This window comes from Castanea sativa, chromosome 10 (assembly GCF_040712315.1).
Source record: "Castanea sativa cultivar Marrone di Chiusa Pesio chromosome 10, ASM4071231v1".
Taxonomy (NCBI): domain Eukaryota; kingdom Viridiplantae; phylum Streptophyta; class Magnoliopsida; order Fagales; family Fagaceae; genus Castanea; species Castanea sativa.
In genome coordinates, this window is record NC_134022.1 from 8,319,052 (window position 1) to 8,343,297 (window position 24,246).

A 24,246-nucleotide genomic window follows, 5' to 3' on the forward strand; every position below is an offset into this window, starting at 1 on the left:
AATACATATGTCAACAAATTACAATAATTAAACATTCATCATCTTTAAAATGAACACATAGGTATTTTAACAATTATCTCAACAAATAAAAGGGAAAAAAAATTAAGTTATGAAGTATTGTATGTTACTATTTTACATTTCATACACACAAAAAAATTTATATATGACCCCCAAAAATAAATTTTTGGCTCTGCCACTGGGTTCAGCATTACCAACAATCCTCAAAGGAGGAGATTCCTCCATCCGAATCATACAAGAATGAAAATCATTAGCTTCCAAACTTTGGGGTAACTGACTTGCAAAAAAAAATTGAGTTTACAGAGTGTAAGCAAGTCTAGGTAGAAATGTTCATTCAGTCAATCAGGTGGCTAAGACCATAAATAAGATGAAATTTTCTTACCAAAAAAATAATGATAAAATGTACCCAAAAAAAAAAATTATTAGTCCAATCATGAAGATTTGGCCAACACGTTGCAGCGAGAAGATTAATAGAAAATTATTCTATTAATCTATTAATTTTCTATGAACAGAAAATGTTTAGCAAAAATAAAAAGAAGATTAATAGAAAATAATATTTAAAACGATGTATAAAAAAAGTAGTATGCCTAGTGGCACCTAGTTAGCTCTTTTTTTTTTTTGATAATCCACCTAGTTAGCTCTTTAATATTCAAGAAGATATATTTTGTATTTGTTGCATGTAGCAAGTCTCTCTCACACGTGGATTCCACTAGCGTGTATGTGGAGCTCATGTTTTGTGAGAGAGCTTGCTGTATACAATGAGTACATAATATCCTCTCACTTAATAATCTCTGCAAGTTTAGGAGGTTAGTTTGGTCCTAACCACAACCTCTTTTTTTAAAGGAAAGATGACCTTTGATTTATATACTTAATTTTTCAACATTGCAAGGATGTAGGTTGAGAAAGAAATGCAATTCAAGTAATGCTAAATAATCGCTCTGTGAGACAAAAATTTCACAATTGATAAAGTGGATGGTTGTTTTTGACAGGTTAAAAAGTGTTGTGGGTGAGCTCATTCAAGAGCAAGTAAAACTTGCCAACTCAACCTTTTGTGAAATATATCATGTACAACGCTACAGGGGCAGAACGCAAAGACCCATCTCGCCCCACCCTTAATTTACATTTATTATATCCATTTTTATGCTACATTAACCTATATTTGTTTGGATGAAGACGAGACACATCTTTAATTTGCTTTTATTGCTATTATTATTTTGCTACATTAACCCTATATTTGTTTGAAGGAAGATCAAAGAAGAGAAGATGATTCGAATATGCTAAATTTTAGTATGTTCTAGCCACCTTTCGCTCTTCTCCCTATATTCTAAAAATACTCAAAAGTTTTTGAGAGAGAGAGAGAGAGAGAGGCAGAATTCTTGACATGCAGACAATAGTTACAAAAATGGGGGAAGGGATTCGGACACTAATTCTCCTAACAAAGGAGAGTAGGCTAAACTACAGGACTCTTTGACTAGTAGAATATTTAGAGAGTAGAACTACATTAAGCATAAGAAAACCATATCTCTATTCACATGAATATAACGCTATACTTCAACTTAAGTGCATACATCCAACTGCGGAGTTCAGCATTAAATTTTATATTATCAACTTCAACTATAAAAAAAATTAATGAAAAAGTACAAAATGATGAATCTGAGCATACGATGGAATTCTGACTTATAACCGCCAACAATCACACACTGCCAAGCTAATGCCAGAATAGAAAAGCAACAATGGAACAATCCACTACAAGGCCATTTCATTACCTACACTACCAAAAATGAAAGAGTTCTAGAGAAGATTACTGATAAGCATCTAAAATTGAAACTAAATTCTTGCATGTAATGGTTGCACATGGCTTTACAGTATTTTTCCAGAACACATAAAGTAGGGGAAGGTAAATGTCATATTTTAAGGAAACTTTGCAAATTCCACTGAATTCTTAAAAGCTTCCACACAAAAGCTAAGCAGTAGACTTGCATGAACTCTCAGCCCAATGAGAGTTTTGAATTCCAGCATCATGGCTTGTGAATCTTGAATCCAAACACTCGTTGAACATAGCTCTGTGCCGCCTTTTGTGGCTTGAGGTGCCCGTATGTCATCAAGAAGAGGTGGGGAAATGTCGTTCCGAAATAAGCCCCATCAATGTCTAGATAGAGTTAAAGAAACTTAGGAAATATTTAAAACCCCAGGGCACATAGTGTTCGGCCATTAAAAATGAATTGGACACCCAAATATGTATTAATGCTGTTTTTATGACAAAAACAAAAACAACAGCAACAATGATGATGAAGATGATCACACTTATTCTAGTGTTTATTTATTTTATAACATAGGGAACTTTTATAAAGAAGAGCCTTTTGGACTAGCCTCTAGCCATTAAAACTTATGGGCAACTGACAAAGTGGGAAAAGAGGGAGGGGAGCTTATGCATGAGACACCTCTTGCAACCAGTGGATATATGCAGTAAGCAATGAAATATGGTTTCAACAGTATAAAAGGATACTACCTTGATACTTGGATCGAGGGTAGTAGATATCTTCACATCTGGGGCAGTATATCTTTACCGTGCTTGACCGAGGAATGTCTGATTGACCAACTGGGAGGCAGGGTTGCCCACAGCAGTAAACTCTTGGGCATCTCCCAAAATCGTAGTTCTTGTACTTTTCCAACTGCAGAAGTTCCAAAAGTGAGATTCTAGCCAGAACCAAATTTTATGAATATGAAAGCATGAAAATGTCACAGACAACCAAGAGGAAGAATCTCACCATAGCAGCCATTCCTTTGCTTGTCAATATATATCGGGCATGAATCAGACCATAAAGCATCTCCGCTGCTGATTCAACGAGCTCATTCTGTTCCTCTGTAAACATATCACCTACCAATTTCAACCATGGCAAAGTGCCCATCATACAAAACTGACTATCAAATGAGTGGAGTAAAACTACTCCACCATTTAGTTTAAAATATCAGGTTCAAAGAACAATTGTCAGGACATCAGATACCACCCAAAAAAAGAGAAAGAAGAACTATCATAAAACAATACAGCAATATCATGACTAACTCAAACAAAGTGCAAGCATTAACTTTAACAACTTCAACATGAATAAAATATTCATCACTATGAATTAACACATAAGAACAACAATTTCTGAAAACAAGATGTAAGCTTACCATGAGAAGATTCAACATCCAAAATCAAATCAAGTGCATAATCATAATAAGGAACTTGACTACTTAACCCACAAAGGTTAAAATCATCTTGAATATAGTCATCATCCACCTCACAAAAGAATTCATTTCCTCGCAGATTGCAAAACCATGAGATCCAAGATGTGTCATCTCCATCAGAGCCACTAACGTCTGATTCTTCACTGTCTGTTTCAGATTCCTCTGCAGTCAAAGTAGATAAGATGTAAATCAGAGAATTGAAGAGAATGGTTGCATACAATCAATAGCTTGATATGAAAGGAAAAAAGATTGATATGAAAAACTTACAGGACCAGACCATGTAGAATACAATACAAGTATACATAGTGTGCATGGGTGTGTGAAATATTTACACAACAAAGACCTGGTACTCTCTTTCAGGATGTAACTAACTAGGGAGAATGCAACGTAATTGCACAAAAACCAATAAGAGTTGCAAAAACCTAAGCAAGAATAAATTATTGTAATTGAATGATCTACATAATATATAGAAAAGAATGCATATTGCACACACAACAAAGTCTAACCTGTAACATGGCTCATTCTTAACATATTAAAAATTGCACTTAAAAGTTATAACAAGGATGCGAAGTTGTAGTTAAATTATGTAGAAGCTCCTTTAGATCACCGAGGCAGAGGCCAAAGATTGCAAGCAATTAGTTACCATCCTATTCATACATCTATACTTATATAAAAATTTAAACTATAAAACATAATATGAAAGCCCCACTGTAAGCCATATAAAATAGCAATGCCATCTTAGTAGTATATCTAACTCCTTTCTTGTCACCAAGAGTCTTGCAACTCAATTGGGACCTCCTAGTGTTTTCAACTGAGACATCTAGGGTTCAAATAACTACTCTTCCGTCATAACTATCGAATTTACTAAAAATTACTTTCTTGTCAAATACAGCCACCAACTATAGCAGGGTTCTTTATATAATGTTTTGCTATTTAGTAAAATTCCATTCCTTGAAATGCAGTGCCCTTTTCTCATGATACCAGTATAAAATGGAAAATTTTTACCAGATATCTTCGTCCCCTTTAAAAATTTACATCAAATCGCTAGAAGCCTCTGGATGAAGTTGACTTTTTGTACACACAGAGAGTAAGGCGTCAACAGGAGGGGGCACCAATGCAAGTACACACACCAGTGTTGATATCTTACAAGAACAACATAGGTCCTTTATTAAATGCATCCTTCTCCAATCAAAAACATGCCAATTTCATATCCTATTTATGCCCCATATTTGTATTCATGCAATCAAAATACACAAGGACATAAAAAAGGGAAAGGGGGTGTTGGGGGGGGGGGGGGGGCCCCCAGGGATAAAGCACACCTCCATAAGCAGAATTTCTATATGAATGATAAACCCATTTTATAATTTCGGTCTTTATATGATCTAAAAATAATCCAGCTGGTTGACATTGTTAATGCTGGCAGAAAGCAGGTTGTTATTCCTCTTCATCTCTATGCATTGAGATCAAAATTTAAGTTATCCAACAAGTGACAACTGCATCTCCATTAGGAAAATGGGTGACTGTCAATCATATTATAGTCAAAAGGACCAGCATACATAGAGTTCCTTCATAGTTTTCCTTTAAGAATTAATACCATAAATATGACAGACAGAATATCTAGTGGCCTTCTTAGGTATTACTGTCTCCTCCTTTAAAGTTTGGACAGACACCATTGTCTTTGATCTTATAGAACTAAAACCAAAGTGTACAATAAGACCATGTGCACTCTTCATAGGCCATAGTTCCTGTTGATTCAAGAGAAGTACCAATTTATACTTTTCAGTTCTTTTTGATAAGTAATGTTTACATTAAAAAGAAAAATAGGGGCACAACCCTAACACACAGGATGTATACAAGATATACACCAATAACTTATCATGTAAAAGTTTAAATTTCTAGTTCTATCCCCTCTTCTTGGTCAAATGATGTTGCGGTTCATGTTCTATGACTAGAATGTCAGAAACTCAAAAGCTTAACCTTCGCTTCCCCAAAAAGTTATTTCATGAGCTTGACTTGAATAACAAGTTGCTGATAAAAATAAGGAAGTATGAAGTATCCATTCCAAAATACACCATTTGAGGCTATACATTGACTTTCTCTCATACGGGTCTGGCCGATTATGATCTCCAGCTTTGTTTAACAGTCCAGTTTGTATCACTGATTTCTAAAACCAACGGATTAACTTTACCAGACATCATAGCTGAAATATCCTTTCGTTTTCAGTAATAGGAAAAGGAAATCAACAATAATGGATTGAAACGTCTGTGATTATCGGCAGCATAATCTAAAGAAAACATGCAAAAACCTCTTCGACATCATACAATCACAAGTATTCACTTGAAATTTTCATAAAAGATCCCATCCTTAAAAATAAACCACAGAAAGACTTAGAGCTCCAACTATAATTAACCTCCTTTGCTTCATTGTGACGACAACTACCCTCTAATATGAAGGAATATTCTTTTCTTCTTATAATCTAAACAGTCTTACTAGTTATTTATTTATTTATTTACAAATCTAAGCTCAGAAAGCAAATCACATAAAGATTGTAGAAAACAACTAAAACCCATTTTTCCTTACTATAAGAAATCACATTCAAAAGACCCAAAAGTTTAAATTTAAAAACAATTCCAAAAGTTACCAATCTAAGCACAAAAAAAGCTCAACACACTCATAATTCGAAGTTTAAAAGACAATTATTAAAATAAAATTAAAAATAAAACGAATCAAAGTTTCAGATTTCTCAGATTCTATTACAAAAGAGAGAGAGTGTGTGTGTGTGTTATATACCATCGGAGCAATTGTTGTTGTTGCTGTTGTTGGGGAGAGAGTCTCTATGATCGGGTGGAGGTTTAGGCATGAACACGGACTTATCCTTGCCGTTGATCAACGAAGGTCTGGAGGTGGACGGCGAGGATCGCTCGAGCTGCTTATCGAGTGCCTCGTTGATCCGTTGCTTCCGATCGAGCTGGGGCCCGACTCCGACTCCGACTCCGACCTCCGACCTCGAACCTCCGACCCCTCTCTCCCTATACATCTTTCCCCCCACCCTTCCTTTCTCTCCGATCAACCCCTCTCTCTCTATGTTTCACTGTGTTCCGCGCTCAAAACGGCATCGTTTCGATTGATATCTCATATACGAAAATAGGGAAACCCTAGGGTTTGTGAAAATTAGGGGATTTTTGTATTTACAGGATCAGAGAGAGAGAGAGAGAGAAAGAGAGAGAGAGAGAGAGAGAGAGAGAGAGAGATGGATTTCTTTTGTTTTGTGATGAGAGCTGGGAAGAGAGAGAAATGAGAGCAGTTCGGAGCTTGGTTGCCGATAAATCGGCGCGGAGAACACCTTGCCTTTTATAGCAGGGATCTTATGTTTTTTTAGCATAGAGCTTGTTTTAGATTTTGTGTATTCAGCTATTGGACACGTGGCACTTGATTAGCTCTTTGTTTCTTGCCCCCCCCCCCCCCTGCCCCCATCATATAAAAAAAAAAAAATCATAGCTTATTAACGGATCAAAACTAGTCACAACATTTTTTTTCTATTTGCCCCCATAGTTTGTTTGGGTGGTAAATTGTAAACCATGTGATTCTTAAAAAAAAAAAAAAAAAAAAAATGATATAGAGGGCAGTGTTACGATGAGTTGATACTGGTTATAATATGAATTTACTAGGCTATTACTGAAATTACTTTTTTTTGTTCACTGTAATAATGGCCTATAACAGCTGATAACCTACTATTTAAAATTTACTGTGAAAATATTATAAACATATCATTTCTTTTGATCTAAATTGATAAATTATGATTAATATGTTAATATTATTTTTGTATGGTTTTTACTTTTTGTAGTTAGCTTCATTGGTAAAGTGTGTTTATTGTTCTTGAACGAAAAATTTATGGTTTAAATAATGCCTACACAAAGAATCAATTAATATTTTAAACAAATGATAAAGAGTAGTCATTTTGGTGTAGACGACATAAATTTGTAATTCTCTTTGTACTCTTTAAAAAAATGATTTTATTATTATTATAATATATTTGTCATTTTAATAATTATAAAATAGTGTTTTTATTTATTTATTTTGAGAATCACATTATTTATTATAGTGTTAAACTGTTAATAGAGTAGTTGATCATATTAGGTCCAATAAGAAGGTTTGTGCACGTGTCAGTTTCACCGCATATATGATAATAATGGTTGCATGTGAAAGTTTTATAACGTCTTGCGATGCCGACTCTTGGTGGAGATTTTTTTTCCCTTAGGTCCTTCGTGATTTACGTTTTTGTTGTGTTTTTATTGAAAAAAAAAAAGGGGAAAACCTAACTGGGGTGCAATAATTAATAATTAAAGAAGTAAGTGGGGACCAAAAAGACCAGAATAGCTGGGAAATTTGTACTAAACATTCTCTTGGGGAGGGGTCCAATTTTTCTGATAATTGTGGAATCACCAAACCTTCACGTGCAAAGCATGTATTGATAGTGCTTCAGCTTTGGTTACTCCTACAAATTCAATAAACCGTGCAAACTGCATTATTCAGAAGAAGAAGAAAAAAACCATGTATAATAAAACTGCACACAATGTTGTACATTTTTCTACAGAGCCCCATTTGCCTAAAAGCAAAGATTGGTGTGTATGCTGCTGTACAGCACTTCCTGCAACATGCGTCCACAAACTATCACCATTGAAAATGTACGTGCATTCTGACCGGAGCTTCAGCCTGTAATGAATTGCCACAAATTCCTTAGTTTTATTGTGTTATCTTTATATGCCTAGTGTAATTTTTGTTGTGGAGGGTCATAGCATATCTCAACATCATGTAAACCAGGACTAACTGAAGTTACTAATAACTGTAAATCATTATTTATTTGGATAAGGCATGTCTTAGGCAGATTGTCTCAACAATCTCGTTATATCACCATAACTCTCTCCTAAAAAGTAGTATTGGCCATGCAGAATACCAATCATCTATACATTTATTTTACCAAATAACCTTCGGTTCCATTTGATGTTATGTGATATGCTCATTCCCCCTTTTTAAGTAGGTCAAAACATTGGATCGCTCAATTGTTGATGAATTAAGATGTGGCCAAATTAGAATAACAAGTAATAAATCAATAAGAGAATTATACCCAATAACCTTCCACTCTATTTAATGTTATGTGATATGTTCCCTCCCCCATTTTTAGATAGGTAAAAACATTGGATCGCTTAAATCCTTGAATTAGGATGTGGCCAAATGAAGATAACAAGCATCAAATCAATAAATCAATAAGAGAAAATTGAGTTTTGGGGCCTGATTTGAGGTGAGGAAATACTTTCCACAAGTATAAAAGGCACCACTGGAAGGAAGAGGTATGACCTTTTCAGCCCAAAAGTTACCATTATTTCCCAAATATTCCAAACCTAACTAATTTTATTATTGAAGTGTCACTAGTCTTCAGGGAGAAACCAATTTTACAACGACTTATGTTGGTATTCGTGTAGGCAATAGCTAAAGATACATTCCAAATTTTGTGGTTTTCCCAGTTAAAAGAATCTCAACTCCCACATCATTCAATGGTATGCCGTTGTTTATATAAACAATAACTAAAGATACATTCCAACTTTTGTGGTCTTCTTAGTTAAAAGAATCCCAACTCCCAACTCTCACATCATTCTATAATTTTTAATTAAATGTGTTGCATCGACGCCATTAAATTACATTATCTTCTTACATATAATTATGATATTAAAATGATCAAAGCTTAATATCAAATTTCAAATTTGAGGTGTTAACAGTTAACACACACAAAGAGAACATATATTTCAATTATAAGATTTCCAAAAAATTAATATAATAAAAATTATAAAGTGGTATATACTATAACGTAATCAAATGGTTACTCACTTTGGGTGTAACTTAATCTTGATCTCTTTTTCTCTCTCCCTCTCTATATGTATTCTCAATAATAACCTCGTATAACTTGATCTTGATCTCTTTTCTCTAGTAACCTCTTATCGCATAACTTTTATGTGGCGTTTGGTACGGGGTAATATTTTAGGATTCTTAGGAATGTTTAAAGATTCCTATGTTTGGTTGCAAATCACGCTAAGGAATCAGATGCCAGGGGAATCTGGATTCCCCTCTCAGTAGGAATGTGGATTCCCTTTAAAACAGGTGGGAATCTAGATTCCCAAGCTTAAAGGAAATTGTATTTTTTATAAATTGACAATTTTAATCCTTTTTCATTATCATTTAAGCAATTAACATAAAATATAAAACAAATTATTATGGATTAAACTCTTTTAAAATTATTATTAAGAATAAAAGCATTTGAGAATTTAAATAGTTATTTTTGTATTGTACCTGTCATTTTGAAATATTAGACTATAATTTTAATGAATTTTTCATAATTAATAGTTTATATTTGGTTTTTCATTATTTATTTAGAGGAAGATTTTTTTTTTAAGAACTTGGTAGTTCACATTCAAATCTAAGGATAGAATAAGAAAAATAAATAATTCATTTAAGATTTATAGGAATAAACCAAGCGTTATCATCTCACATTCCTAGGAATGTTAAGATATTCCCAATGAAACCAAACATTGGAATAGCTACATTCTTAGGAATGTGATTCCTAGGAATCACATTCCTAGGAATCTAGATGCCAAGAGTAATGTGGATTCCCCCATACCAAATGCTACCTTAATGCAACCTCTTCACTGTTCTGGATTCCTACTTGGACTATTTGAATAATTTCCCAGCCATTTAGGTTCCTTTCAAATTGTTCACTTTCTACCAACTTGTTCTGCTAGAATATTAAGTGCGGAATCTGAATTGATTTTATTCCGATTTAAGCGCTTAGTGGAAGTCTAAACAAGCAGCTGGTCACATATCATTTACACACAAAAAAGACATGTAATTACATGTGCAAATCTCAGCCAAAGACTTAATTAGAAAACAAAGATTAAATGAAGCAGCTGGTCACATATCATTTACACAAAAAAAGACATGTAATTACATATGCAAATCTCAGCCAAAGACTTAATTAGAAAACAAAGATTAAATGAGAAGCTATGGCGAGCAACATAAAGTTAATGCAGCTTCTGTCCTCCTCAGTCCTCAGCGAAATACTTTTCCTCAGCATCATGGCTGGCTTCTCTTTGCCAGTGATCATCCAGGGTCTCATCGTTATCTATTTTTGAATAATCTAAATGTTCATGATCTTCCCCTAACAGAAACTTCTGCTGCATGATGTAAGTGAATTGATCCATCTGATCTTGCATCTCTGTGGCAGATAAAGTTTCTCTCTCATTGTGTTGTTCTGCAGTGGAGTGGGCACCATTGGTTGCATCATCACGATGATCCGAGCCCATCTATAAGTGACAAGGCAAAATCTCAAAATGTCAGTCAGAATCAAACTGCTGGTTATGTTTATAACAATTGACACCTACTAGGTGTATTAGGTTACTAAAGAATTCAAAACACAAAATATATCATTCAATGTAACAGATCAAAATTTGGCAAGTTTAATTAGGTACAGCAAGACAATTTAAATTATAAATAATCTATACACAGAACATCTAGGACCCACCAAGTAGAACTAGTGTCATAATTCATTACTTCTGATGGCCTGAGAGTAATTTTCTTTGTTAACATCTTCGTTATATATGACAAGAAGGGCCAATCAAGGCATGGAGGGGTTCACTAAGGAATGAGTAATTTATTCACATTTCTTTTGGTTAATTAAATAATTGAATTTCATGGACTGGAATTGAAATAGAACCAACCAATTTGACTCAATTTAATAAACAAATATTACTGGATAAGCTTTTATCCAACTCAGATCTTGTTCTGACCTGTTGCCAACTCAGATCTTATCTTAACTAGTATCATCTCCACAATTAATGAAATGCTACAGACTGTATTTCACTCTTACAATACACTACAAAGGAAACTTCCTACTAAATTATGGAGGGAGGGTTAATTTATAAATTGAAGTACATATATATTGATAGACGTAACTACTAAAGTTCATAATTATGCTTCGGGTTGCATGAATCCATAAATTTGTTAACTCATTTGGAAAGTACAAGTATAGACTACTTGACTAGTTCAGTCTTAATAATGTCATGGACATAGCCAACTAACATTGCAATAGTAAATTTAAACAAACTTAAGGGTTTATATATTATAAAGAAAATCTGATAGCTCTATAAGCTTGAGGCCCTGTATGTTGAATAGACAAGAACTGGTGTTATCAGAATTAGTTTGTGATGGAGCACTAGAAAAACAAAGTCAACTATTTGCTATGTTTCTCTATTCTAGACAATGACAGAATGAAGGAAGACCAGCAATTGTTATAGCTAAGAACCCATAGTGTGCCCCATTTTTCCCAACAACATTCTGAATTTAAGTAACTATGAGCAACACAAAAATCCTCAAAAACAACATTGCCTCAAATCTATACCCTTTCAGAAATCCACAGTATAAGTAGCAACTTAGACAGCAAGAAAATAAAATTTCATAATTAATTGAAAAAAAAAATAGTAAGAAGACAATGAATAATTATATAACAATTCAAACTTCAAAATTAAATTATGCTAATGTTAAAATATTGAAGACAGATGAAATTGCGGACTACTCTATGCAGAAGTTTCCTACGTATCAAAACATTAAATTTACTGGGCTTCCCAGATAAGATGTTTTTGTATTTCATTTTCTGAGCATCTGAAAAAATCTACACCATGTACATTGCATTTTCCATTTATAAATATGCAAGGGAGAAAGTTCAAATTGTGCCACTATAATAATTTAAATATCAATTGTCTGACTGCATGTTTCAGGAAAGGCTTAGCTGGTTATATAAAATGGTAGAAAATCCAAAATCAACCCTCCAGAATCACTATATTTAGCGAACAAATTTAGGTAAACCAAATAGAAGTCATCACTGACATGGATAAAAATAAACCCAGAAAATACCTCTGCAGAATTTGCAGCTCCATCAGCCTTCTTGGCTTCTTCTTCTTCTTCTTCTTCTTCTTCTTCATCCTCCTCCTCCTCCTCTTCCTCTTCCTCTTCTTCTTCTTCTTCTTCTTCTTCTTCTTCTTGGTTTCTATCATTACCAATCCAGTCCCTCTCAGCCACACCTAACCTCTGTTGCTCCCTTCTAATCTTTGCAACCAAAAATGCTTCCTCTGATCTCCTCATCAACGTCTCCGACCACCGCTCCCCCGGTCTTGCCATGCTCCTACCGGTTGGATCCTGATATTTACCTACATACTCATGATGCAAATATGGTTCTCTTTCCCTCATTGCATCCTCTGAGAAATATTGCCCATCGTGTATCAGTTTATCCAAGTAGGCTCGTCTCCGGTTCTTCACTGTCACTGACCTCAACTTCAACTCCTCTGATGTTGGACTCATTACACTTCTGAGGTGCTTTAAGTGCCAATTGATCTCATAATCGTCTTTAAGTGCATCAAATTCTTGAAGCTCATTGGATGTCAGTTGTGATCCATATCTTTCTGAGTTAATAGATCAATGAAAAGGGAATCAGTGAAATTGGAATCTATTTATTTACTTTCTTATTTAAAAACTAATTATTAAAAAAAAAAAAATTCATCACAAAGAGAGGCCTCAAGTCAGGTACATAGGCAGTGTAAGAAAACTCCACCTAAAATTAGAAGTGCCACATTCAATAAATAAAGAAAATCTAAGAAAAAGGAGATAAGATAACAGCCACTCAAATTGAGGGTAACAAAATTCTTAGCTTCCTTAGGATAGATTTATAATCATATGACCTTTAAACTATGTAAAACATAAACTTCCTAATTAAAATTTTTTTTCCTCTGCATTCAGAGTCCAAGCATAAGTGCCAAGAGCCTTGTAGGATAGAAAGCACGGACAGGAACATGGAATGGATACAGTACGGGTACCAAACGGTGACACGAACAATTTCTGAAAATTTATAACATAACACGGCAGGTACAACACTGGTATGACATGGATATGACACCAATACAGCACTCCAAATGAAGTGTTTGTGCGCTTGTTCTCCATTATGAGGAAAACTAGGGTTCAAATCTCCCCTATACCTACTTATTGTAACAATTGAATTATAAAAATAAAAAATGCATGTAGAGATTAGATTTTTATTTATTTTTTAATTACCTTTGCAGTGAATTGAGACCTCAAATAACAAGAATCTCTACTCTACCAACATGTCAATCGTCAACAGCACAGATAGAATCCGAGTTCCTATTATCTCTGTCATTGAGCCCTAAGTAATAGGCTTAGCTGAGCTAGATTTTTCTTCTTCTTTATAATAAATTTATTTACAGAAACTACATTGACATAGAGCATAGAAGTAAGAGATTTTCTCTCCCTTTCTCTTCCTACTTTCCTCAGCAACCAAAAAGAGTATAGTGATTGTAAAAGAGAGCAGAGTCTACGCAGCGTTTAGTCGCTGAGAAAAAATGAATTAAAAAAAAAAAAAATCAACCATGATTTTCAACTTTAGAACTAAGAAAACACACAAAAAAAGAGAAAAGTAGGGTTTAAGAATTGACAGGAAATTCTAAATAATTAAGTGAGTTAAGGTAAATAATTCGTATATGGAATACTAAAACAGTTTCCGAGAAACCAAACAGAAAACTTGAGAGAGAGAGAGCGAGAGACCTAAGAAGAGGGCGACGTCGCGGGAGAGAAGGTCTAGGAGGGCGGCCTTGCGGTGAGAAGGATGATTGGAAATGGCATTGGATTGAGGGAAGTACAGATTCTCAACGCCCGATAGTCTCTCTGTTATGCTCTCCATCCCTTCTCTGCTCACCATCTCTCTCTCCCTCTCTTCCTTTTCCTGGTGACAAAAAATGAAAGAAAATCTCCAATTGTGCGAGTCGGTGCGTTTTGGGACTCTTCTATGGGCCCAAATGGCCATATCCCACTATTTAGCAAATTACTATTTACTAAATATTTAGTAATTTATCACTTTTTTAAATTTGAGTTTACAAAATTTAAGTTTGCCGTGTATTTTGCCAAATAGTAGTACTTGACCATTTTAGCCCTCTTTTATTCAGATTTGAGAAGAGAAAAATGAAAAAATTTATTACATGCTAGAGTTCACAATTTTAATTGAAATTGTGTTTTAAGGTTTAGCTTTTAATTTTTAGCTTTTATGAATAGTTTTTTAACATATTATCTATACTTTAACAAATTTTATAGCAAAAAGTTAAATAAATTATTCCCAAACTAACACTAAAAACATTTTTTACGAGAGAAAGGACCAAGAAAATAATCTGCCCCAGTGTGAAGTTTTTCACAGTTCTTCTATCATCTTCATAACCTCTTAAAGTTCCTAATTGAGATGAGTCGTGGCTGCCTTATCTTCCTGAGTCGTGTATGGGCAATATAGTGGCCTAAATTTGGGTTTGACCCAAAGCTTGGATCCTCCAGTTCACTTGGCCAAACTCTTACTCTTGGAATATTGTACCTTACATAAGGAATTTGAGCCCACAAATGTCTTTAGGCCAAGTCAGGCTTCATTATATATCCTCCCTATTTTTAAGGGTTTTTGGGAATTTCATGTAATTTCTAGACTCTATTGACTAGAAAGCCCATGTCGTGATTAGAAAGCTCACCTGCCAATGTGTATATAATGAGTATGTAATAAAGAGTGTATGATTATCTTTACTTGGAGTAAAATTACTGCACAAGATAGTCTAATGGAACATATGTCTCATGTGTGGGTCCAAAATTGTGCTTTGGGTTTATAATTTTTTTTTTCTCCATAAATTTACGCTTTTTAGCATATAAACCGAGATTGGATAGTTTTGGAGTTTTTGATGAACAGTAAAGTTCCTTATATTATAACGTTCTTGGGGATAGATTCATCAATACTGTTAGATATTTAGATGAAGGTCTCAAGTAAATGTTTCCAGGAATGTTGTTATTCTACGCACGTTTTACAACTGACTCTTCACTATTAGTTGGAGGGATATTAGAAGTTAAGAACTAATTAAGCAAGAACCTCAATATTGCTACTTTTCCTCTTTACCAAATGCATACATGGTAGATTATTCTGTGCGTTACTTAAAATGTTAACCATAAAATCAATCTGGATTTGTCCCATATTCTATTCTTTGCCCCCTTACAGCTTCATCTGTGATCTGTCTCATATATCTATATATATATATACATACAAAGTTCACCACAATATCACGTTGTCAACTGCATTACCAAGATATGGAAGCGGAAATCAACAGCTCCTTAGAGTATACACCGACATGGATAGTTGCCAGTGTCTGCTTCGTCATCGTTCTAATATCTTTATTTGCTGCGCGTGGCATTCATCACCTTGGAAAGGTATTCAAACTCATCTGTCACCACCTAGAAAAAGTAACATCATTATTATAATGCATATAGTAAAGGAGTACCTCTTTAATTAATTTTCTGGTCTTCTCTATATTCATGGTTTGATCTTTCTCTGGCTTTTGGCTGGAAAATACTTGGCCAAATTTCTCTCTCATGTCTAGGCTGCTGCATTCTAGTCTTGAACTTTATCAAATTCTACTAATGTTGTTGGTTGCATTCTAACCCAAGAAAGTTATTTCAGAGTTAGCTTTAGATTCACTATTGAAGTTAGAAATTTAACTGCTTCACTGATCCAGTTTTGACTTTACAATGACAGCCCTCATTGAGATTTTTGTCAAAAATGTCTTATTAATTATTAGTTCTAAACGAAATAAGCATGAGATCTGAGATAGATTTTTTGACAGAATCTAGAGTTTTTTTAAAATAATTTTTTTTAATTGGTCTGGTATATATTAAGCACTGCTCCTCTTAAATTAATGATAACTTCACTGGAAAATATTGCTCTGTGTTTGTTCCAAAAAACAGGTTCTAAAAAACTGTTCTTTTTTAAAACAGAACTGCACCGGTCCTTTCAACACTTTTGCTCTGATTATGGGAAACTAGAACTTTATTTTATAGAATGATTTTATAATAAATTTTTTTTTTTTTTAGTGGGGTCTTTTAAGTATATTGCTGCTTGTTGCATTGGTTTGCATTTCAGTTGTTGGAGTATAAGGGTCAAGATGAACTAAATGAAGCATTAGAAAAATTAAAGGAAGGTTTGCTCCTCTCTCTCTCTCTCTCTCTCTCTCTCTCTCTCTTTATTAAGAGTGATTAAAGCCAAGTTCGCAATTCTAGTCATCTTTCATGATTCATTTTGCCTTGCAAATTCAGCATGCCTAAATTTTTTACATTATTTGCAAAGTCTAATCAATGTGCTACGTACTGATTTTTGTTGTTGCAGAACTGATGCTTTTAGGGTTCATTTCCCTTCTATTAACGGTCTTCCAAGGTTTCATAAGTCGCATATGCATACCAGCTCATCTTTCATATACCATGCTTCCATGCAAGAGGGGCACTGTTTCCTCCCATGGTTCCGAACATTACTATAATCTTGCTACAAACAATCGACGACGGCTTTTGTCTGAAGAAACTAATTCAAGGCACTGCCTACATAAGGTATATCATAGTCTTGTAATTTTAACAGATTTTTATACATTAGCCTTTATTATTATTGTCACTTCTTAGACTTATTGTATTGAATTGCTGCCCTATATATAAATGACCATGAACAAGCAATGAAAATGTGAAACATACATATAGACATATGATAATAAAGAATATGTACCCCTTTGCCACAAATATACATGATTACAGATGTAGCCAAACAATGGGGGTCTGGAAAAATTTCGGATTACTCAACGTAGTCATTAGAGAATACAGTAAAGATACATGGATAGGTAGCTAACCTGGGAAGCACGGGTGCGGTATTTGGGCCGCCGCACCCGCGTCCGATGCGGCCTGACGCGGGGACGCGTAGGCGACGCCGCTGCCTGCACTTCCGTGCCGCGTTGGGCATTAAAAAAAATACTTTTTTCGGTGCGATTCGCGCCGATTTGGGCCGACGCGAGTGAAATCGAGCCGATTCAGTCCGAATCGGTACGTATCGGGCGCAAACCGGTACCAGCGAAATCGGCAGATACCGGCCGAAATAGGCCGATACTGGCCGAAATTCAAAAAAAAAAAAGTATTTCTCTTCAGCTAGGCTTTCTCCCATTCTCTGTATTTTAGTTATTATTTACTATTACTCTTAAATTTGGTATATATTTATATAATGTGAAAAAAAGTATGTTCAGCAATATATTAAAAATATAAATAAAAATATTTTTAATAATTTTTTAATCGCCGCACCCCGCCACACCCGCACCTTACTTTTTCAAAAATTGCCAAGTCCCGCACCCGCACCCGCACCCGAATCCCGAAATGCACCCGTGCTTCATAGTAGCTAACTAATAAAAGGGAAAATGATACTTATAGATGGAAAAGGTATGGGATCTTCCACCCCAAACAAACATTTGTATATGCTATCTAATGAAGCTGATATTCAATTGATATATTGTTACATAACTAGTTCTCTCTCTCTCTCTCTCTCTCAGGGGAAGGTTCCATTGATATCATTGGAAGCATTACATCAGCTACACATTTTCATCTTTGTATTGGCAATTTTCCATGTGATCTTTTGTGTCTCTACAATGGTCCTCGGAGGAATCAGGGTAATATATTGATATTTTGGGTTAGATTTTCAGTTGAGAAGCTTTTACTTTTTACACCTTATATGTGGAAATTGGATAAATAATCGTTTCATAATTTATATATTTTTTCTTCTACATATGTAGATACGCCAATGGAAGGCCTGGGAGGATTCAATTAAGGACGAAACTTCAAGAGGGGGGGGTAACATGAACCAGAATTTTTAAAATGCCCTGAATTGTCTTTGATGTTTTTGGTTTGTTTAAGATGCCTGTATGAATTCTGAATATTTTGTGCAGATCCAACAAAGAACGCTCCTGCTTATGCTAACAATAAGTTCTTGAAACAACGTACACATGGATTTTGGAGAAAGGCAGAAGCTGTAAGTTGGCTGGTGAGTTTGAACTTGTCTGTGCAATAATGAAATTCTCAAATTATCAATCTTGAGGTAACTGTAATTGTTTTTCCTTTCATTAAATGGATGAACTCAAAGCTTATCTCATACACTTCAATATCCCTAAATTAGTCATAAATATCTTCATTTATACAAAAAGTTACAGTTTTTTTTTAAAATTTTTCTTTATAAAGAAGAGGGGGTATTATTAATATTTATAGAAGCGTCTGTCAAAATTAGCAAATCATGGGGAATTCCTTATGGGTTCCCACTTTCATCAGGTCCCATACAAAACATTCATACACAAAAGATGGGCAACTGTCAAATTCTTCCATGCTGCTTGATTGCTCTCTTCCCCCTCTTTGTCAGTCTATCTACACCTGTTAGCTTCATGGTATATGTGACATGGATGGACGGTCTAGTTGCGGGCTAATAGATTCCTGAAGTGACAAACCAAAACATAAATTTCCGGTGCCAAAACACAATGGATTGTTTTTCTTCATCGTTACAATTACATTTCTATTACACAATTTAAATTTTACTTATTTTATTTGCATGACTGATTTTTAATTTTATACCTTATGATGCTTACAATATTGAACAATATCTCTTGCTACATGTCTTAAGTTAATAAAGTTATTTCCTTAATGAAAATAAGCTTGAAGAAAGAGCCATCACTGCATTATGTGTCTTATTTGCAATAATGATTTGTTACACATTTATTTTTCCTAAAATTTTTAAAATTTATACGTGAACTCTAATTTGAAAGAAATGGAGTCTATGGGACTTGGATGCTCCAAGTCAATAAGTCAAGCCAATTGGTACCTTTCAAATGCACACTAAGGCAGGCAACAAGCAACGAGCTGATGCAGAGTTGCAGACACAATGAGCAATGTTGTAAATAGTATTACAGATAAATTTTCTCTACATGTATGGCAAAAAAGACACTAAAAAAGAAAAGAAAGGTCAATCATTTCTATGCAAGATGTACTAGCTCAATAATGAACCATCAGCAGTACCATATCATTTGCAATTTGCCATATTGCGCAGATCCAGAAAATGGTTTTATATACTTTAAACTAACTTTACTGAGATCCCTTTAAGAATGTAAGAAACTACTTTGTGCATTAATGGGCTGGTTCATTTGCATTTAAACCACAATGCACCATTTGGACAGTGTTGTGAATAATGCAGAACAACTCAACTAGATTTTGTGCATGTCTTTGGAAACAATAGTGCAATTTAAATATTTAATCGTTCATAATAAATCCATCATATTGCAAACAGTAGTGTATTGTTTCTGTTTGAGTTTAAAGTACTGCTCTATGCTTGAAATTTTATGTGTATATAAAAAGGTTGAAAACATTTTTTATTATGGAAGTTAGAATGTTATCCTGGTATGAAGGTTTACATCCAATGCGGTGACACCCAGATTTTTATATTTATTGGCAGATATCATTCTTCAAACAGTTTTATGGCTCTGTTAACAGGCACGATTACACTGAATTGCGAAAAGGATTCATCAAGGTTAGGTTTGCATCATTTTTAGGTACCATATAATACAGATCTAGATTGTTTCATATGCCATTTACCCTAATTTTCTCCTTGCAGGAGCACTGCCCTCATATTCCTAAATTTGATTTTCACAAATACATAGTGCGGACACTTGAAAATGATTTCAAAAAAATTGTTAGCATAAGGTAAAACTAAAAGAAAGGTTAACTTTAATTATTGAATTATTTTCCAAAATTCAATTTGACTTTTTAGATAAATGTTGTCAACTGTAGCTGGTACCTATGGGTGTTTGTTGTGGTCTTCTTGCTACTGAATGTGGCAGGTAATTTCCAAACCTTGATTGATTCACCTCATTTCATAATTGGAATTTCATATCTTACTTGTGCCTGAAATGAACATGCAGGGTGGCACTCGTATTTTTGGTTGTCATTTTTGCCAGTGATTGTAAGTGGCTTTGGTTGATTCCAAGTGAAAATTAATTGTCTTTGTTTATGGAATGACATAATTGGACTTATTCTTGAGTTGGTTGGAATGACAGCTGCTACTTTTCGTGGGTGCTAAGTTAGAACACATAATCACTAGGTTGGCTCAGGATGCGGTTGAGAGCAAGATAAATAAACATGAAGCACAACAGGTTACAGAGATGACCAGAGACAATAGTGTAGTGCATAATGTTGTGGAAAACGTCGAAGAACATGAAGTACCTCGAGTGAAGCCTTCAGATAAACACTTTTGGTTTAGTAGCCCTGACATTGTTCTTGACTTACTTCAATTCATTTTGTTTCAGAATTCATTTGAGATTGCATTCTTCGTCTGGATCTTGGTGAGGAAATATATATATATATATATATATATATATATATATATATATATCAGATAGATAGCTAAACAGTACATATTTATATATCAGTTAGCTAAATTATACATAATCAATTTCAAAAGCATATATGCAACTGCATTCTTACGTAATCAAATATACTATGCAGTGCATATATGGATTCAATTCATGCATCATGGAGAAACCAGGCTTCATTATCACAAGACTTGTTATGGGGTAATACTTAGGGGAGAGAATATCGAACATATTATCTTAGCTAGCCTGTGTGTGTCCCATCATTCACATGCTCACGTAATATTTTCCTTATACAGTGTGATTGTTCAAGTGCTATGCAGTTACTGCACCATACCTTTGTATGCTCTTGTGACCCAGGTTAGATAATATACAGAATCACAGATATGCTTCTTTGTTGGAATAATATATAAGCTTCACCTAACACCTGAACTTATCACTCATTTCTAAGTACTTCTTTTTAAACATTTGCTGACTGCTTGAAGATGGGTAGCTCATACAAAGGAGCTATGTTTGAAGAGTTTGTGCATTCAGCATTCAAAAGTTGGGCTACACCTGGTCGAAGGAGAAGAAAATTCAGAAGGGGCCAAACTGAAGAAAGTCAGATACAAATGCAAAAAATGGCTAAAGAATTGCCTCAAAATGATCCAATTTCAGAGCAAGCAATTGTTGTGATTGAAGATACTAGTACATCAATAACTGAGCTTACTTCTGTAGCACAACTGCCTTCTACATCATCTTAACTTTCTTCGATGATATCAAGGACATTACATTGTTTCTTTTCTTCCTTGAAAAATGATATATCTTTTCAACAATAAAAGAAATTAGGTTTGCTTTGATATCATTTATATGACCCAAGGAAAGCGCTAGTCACACTAATACCCAAAAGGACCAATCAAGTTGCAACTGGAACTCCTTGTAATCAATTATATCCTAAGATTCACTTATTAAACATCTGATGTGAGATTCTATTTCTTAATTATTCGATTCCATCTAATAGAACTACAGGAAATAATGCAGGAAATCAGCATCACACAAAAAAAAATGAAAAAATGAAACATCTATGACGTTCTATATGGTTTTTTAAGTTCCAGTTGCTAAAACGATCTGACAAGAAATACAACAGCAAGTGAAATAAAAGGTTCAAAGTTCAAACAGCCAGTACTGTTTCAGCCAGTACTGTATTTTTTTTATGCACAACATCTTGCAAAATTAAAAATCCATATGAAACAAAACATCATAGAGCTTAAGGTTTAAGACTGTGTGATGTAATTACCGTCAAACTAACTGAACAAGCATAACTTAATTCTCACATTCACAGATGGGAACTAAGAACTTGCATAAGAAACTGACAAAGCTTAGAAGTCTCTAGCATTTCTTATATGATATAACCAATCATTGTTTTTTTTTTTTTCTCCTTTTTTGGGACTAGGGCTTGGTTGTTGTTATTGTTGTTGCGCGTACAGTTTGTGTGCTTAAAAAGATAAACCCTGTGGCCCCAAAAAAATAGAGTTACATGGAGATAATGTCGTATATAATTTCCACTGTAGTCAGGTGCAGGATTCCGTACTTTGCACCTGCTAATGTCCTTATTAACCAATAACCAACCACTGCACAAAAGTTCAGCCAACATATAATTTAATTACCAGTAAAAAGACAGTCTTCTCTTTTATTACAGCTTCATCCATCAACTGAATGACAGGAAGAGGAAAATATATTCTGTTTTCATAGTTTATTTTCTTAGAGCAATGATCACAGAAAAATAATCATATTAGGAATTCAGAGCACAAACCTGTAGATATAAAGGAAAGCTTCAGGGCCGAAACCTCATACTTGTTACCACAATGGCATAGTTGAAAATTGTGTAGGGAAAAGGCGAAACCCTAAAGAGAGCAACCACTTTGAATTGATGGAACCAGGTTCCTTCTCCAACAAGCTAATCATTTCAGCTTTATTGGGCCATCTCTTTAACCATTGCTGCACAAGTAAGAAGAAAAGATGGACGGATATGTAAAAACAAGGTTAAAATGCAATTTTCTATTACATGCTTATTATACACACGCATCACGTGACCACATGGGAGTGTGTAACTATCATTACTCAGAGAAAAATGATCTCATGAAACAGTCTAATGGGACATCTCTCTCACATATGTAGGTCCCACATTGTGCTTCACTAATTTTATTACATTTTTATCTACATAAATTTACACTTTTTATTAATAGATAAAATCTAATATCAACTTATGCTGTAGATTATATGATGATTGTTCTTTATTCAAAAGGATACCAATTAGTTTTTTGTATAAGTTGCTTTTTAACCCCAGATCTCTTATTCGTTAACAAATAAGAGACTTTACCAATTGACTTGGTTTTACATGAATTTAGTTTCTAAATCATTTATTATTTTATTTGACCCATCTAAGGTTTGGGTTAAAGTAAGATAGTTAAAATTTTATTTAAATAAGCATTTGTGAGGACAGATAGACCGAGTACATTTTGTGGTTATGGGCCACGCCCAAGGATGGTTAAAGGATCCATGCAAACCTAAGCCAATAATCCAAGGAGAAAGGAGGGAACTGATGAAGCAACAGAGGTTCCCGAGGAGCAAGGCCACCTTGGGAGTGCTTTAAGAAGTCAACCATTTTTGGAAAGATAAGTTTTAGGGGAAGTAGCAAAGACGTACCAGCAACGGAAGAAGGAAATATCTAGGAAGGAGACTGCCACCACCACATTAAATGCACTGCATCAACTGATTTGACCGCATTTATAGAGAAATGACACTTGAGCAGTGTCATCCCAGCTCATAAGCCTTTCTTATTACCTCCAGAAGGGCTTTGATAGGACAAGCATCCAGGAAATTTCCTAAAAATTGAACAGGTGGAAGGTTGAGATTTACAAGGAATGAACTATATAAAGAAAGGGTTTTCACAAAAAGACAGAGGTTAGGAAAAAAGAAGAAAAAGAACTGTGAGGAAAACACCTTGTAACCAGAAATATTTGATCAAATATAGGAGTACTACTTCCTCGGACTAAACTGAGGAGGGGTATTTTGAACCATTTGTATGTCAAATCCCATTATCTTGAACCCAATCTACTCAAGGCCTGTACTTACTTAGTTTCATAGCTTTTGCTTATAAGATCCACTCTCTTACAAATTTATTGTGTTGGGCTTGTTGGGCTAGCTTCCACTGTTCTAGGTGGGCCTAGGTTCCAAACTCAATCCTTACAAAATATTTTAAGCACATGAAAAGTCATGAGATATGATCCTATAACAATTTAATCAATTTTAATCCAAACTTTAGGAGGTATAAATATTGCTATTGAAAATCTTGTAGGGCTAACTTGTGATATAATAGTCCAACCACAGAAGGGCAAAGTGAAATATCTTATTAGGAAATTGTGGGAGTAAATTTGTCTACAAAGTACCAAGTCTATTAACTAAACCTTAGCAATTTTAATTTCATCCAAGCTTTAGGGGTCAAATTTAACAATTAAAAATACAGATTAAATTGTGACAAGCTCAAACTATAAGGGATAAAAAAAATTTATAATACTGTGAACTCACTCAAAGTTTTTTAAAAAGAAAATATAAAAAATTGTCGTTTCTTTATTTATTTTTGTTAGCTTTTTTATGATATGCCTCTTAAAATGGAAAAATT

General features: G+C 34.4%; 3 protein-coding genes across 6 annotated transcripts; 1 reads left to right on the forward strand and 2 right to left on the reverse strand.

The window, feature by feature from the left end:
* Positions 1–1,600: 1,600 nt before the first annotated feature.
* Positions 1,601–6,618, reverse strand: LOC142613193 (casein kinase II subunit beta-1-like). Of its 4 annotated transcripts, none has more exons than XM_075785423.1 (5): positions 6,040–6,618; positions 3,193–3,411; positions 2,787–2,896; positions 2,528–2,690; positions 1,601–2,167 (listed from the first exon to the last, which is right to left on the reverse strand). In XM_075785423.1, exons 1-5 carry the CDS (start codon positions 6,284–6,286, stop codon positions 2,037–2,039), a joined length of 870 nt encoding a protein of 289 aa, XP_075641538.1. In that variant the 5' UTR covers positions 6,287–6,618; the 3' UTR covers positions 1,601–2,036. The 4 variants fall into 4 exon arrangements, with proteins under 4 accessions (XP_075641538.1, XP_075641537.1, XP_075641540.1 ...); XM_075785422.1 differs by having other exon boundaries at positions 2,525–2,690; XM_075785425.1 differs by having other exon boundaries at positions 2,787–2,881; positions 6,040–6,616.
* A 3,532-nt stretch (positions 6,619–10,150) lies between these two features.
* Positions 10,151–14,132, reverse strand: LOC142611729 (uncharacterized). The gene is made up of 3 exons (XM_075783846.1): positions 13,906–14,132; positions 12,208–12,752; positions 10,151–10,601 (listed from the first exon to the last, which is right to left on the reverse strand). Exons 1-3 carry the CDS (start codon positions 14,057–14,059, stop codon positions 10,341–10,343), a joined length of 960 nt encoding a protein of 319 aa, XP_075639961.1. The 5' UTR covers positions 14,060–14,132; the 3' UTR covers positions 10,151–10,340.
* A 1,308-nt stretch (positions 14,133–15,440) lies between these two features.
* LOC142613750 (MLO-like protein 13) lies at positions 15,441–21,365 on the forward strand. The gene is made up of 14 exons (XM_075786236.1): positions 15,441–15,588; positions 16,298–16,355; positions 16,541–16,755; positions 17,733–17,849; positions 17,973–18,030; positions 18,126–18,220; positions 19,673–19,747; positions 19,832–19,920; positions 20,008–20,057; positions 20,139–20,179; positions 20,274–20,558; positions 20,722–20,789; positions 20,885–20,945; positions 21,071–21,365. Exons 1-14 carry the CDS (start codon positions 15,469–15,471, stop codon positions 21,326–21,328), a joined length of 1,590 nt encoding a protein of 529 aa, XP_075642351.1. The 5' UTR covers positions 15,441–15,468; the 3' UTR covers positions 21,329–21,365.
* The last annotated feature ends 2,881 nt before the right edge of the window (positions 21,366–24,246 follow it).

What these genes read in the sequence shown, in the direction of transcription:
- LOC142613193 (XM_075785422.1), bottom strand. Translation starts at nt 6,286, where the DNA reads ATGTATAGGGAGAGAGGGGTCGGAGGTTCGAGGTCGGAGGTCGGAGTC. An exon ending in CAACAACAATTGCTCCGATG is followed by an intron (nt 3,412 to 6,039) that starts GTATATAACACA and finishes CTTTGACTGCAG; the next exon opens with AGGAATCTGAAACAGACAGT. An exon ending in GGATGTTGAATCTTCTCATG is followed by an intron (nt 2,897 to 3,192) that starts GTAAGCTTACAT and finishes TGAAATTGGTAG; the next exon opens with GTGATATGTTTACAGAGGAA.
- LOC142611729 (XM_075783846.1), bottom strand. Translation starts at nt 14,059, where the DNA reads ATGGTGAGCAGAGAAGGGATGGAGAGCATAACAGAGAGACTATCGGGC. An exon ending in CGACGTCGCCCTCTTCTTAG is followed by an intron (nt 12,753 to 13,905) that starts GTCTCTCGCTCT and finishes CTATTAACTCAG; the next exon opens with AAAGATATGGATCACAACTG. An exon ending in GAGCTGCAAATTCTGCAGAG is followed by an intron (nt 10,602 to 12,207) that starts GTATTTTCTGGG and finishes TGTCACTTATAG; the next exon opens with ATGGGCTCGGATCATCGTGA.
- LOC142613750 (XM_075786236.1), top strand. Translation starts at nt 15,469, where the DNA reads ATGGAAGCGGAAATCAACAGCTCCTTAGAGTATACACCGACATGGATA. An exon ending in ATTAGAAAAATTAAAGGAAG is followed by an intron (nt 16,356 to 16,540) that starts GTTTGCTCCTCT and finishes TTGTTGTTGCAG; the next exon opens with AACTGATGCTTTTAGGGTTC. An exon ending in CATTCTTCGTCTGGATCTTG is followed by an intron (nt 20,559 to 20,721) that starts GTGAGGAAATAT and finishes TATACTATGCAG; the next exon opens with TGCATATATGGATTCAATTC.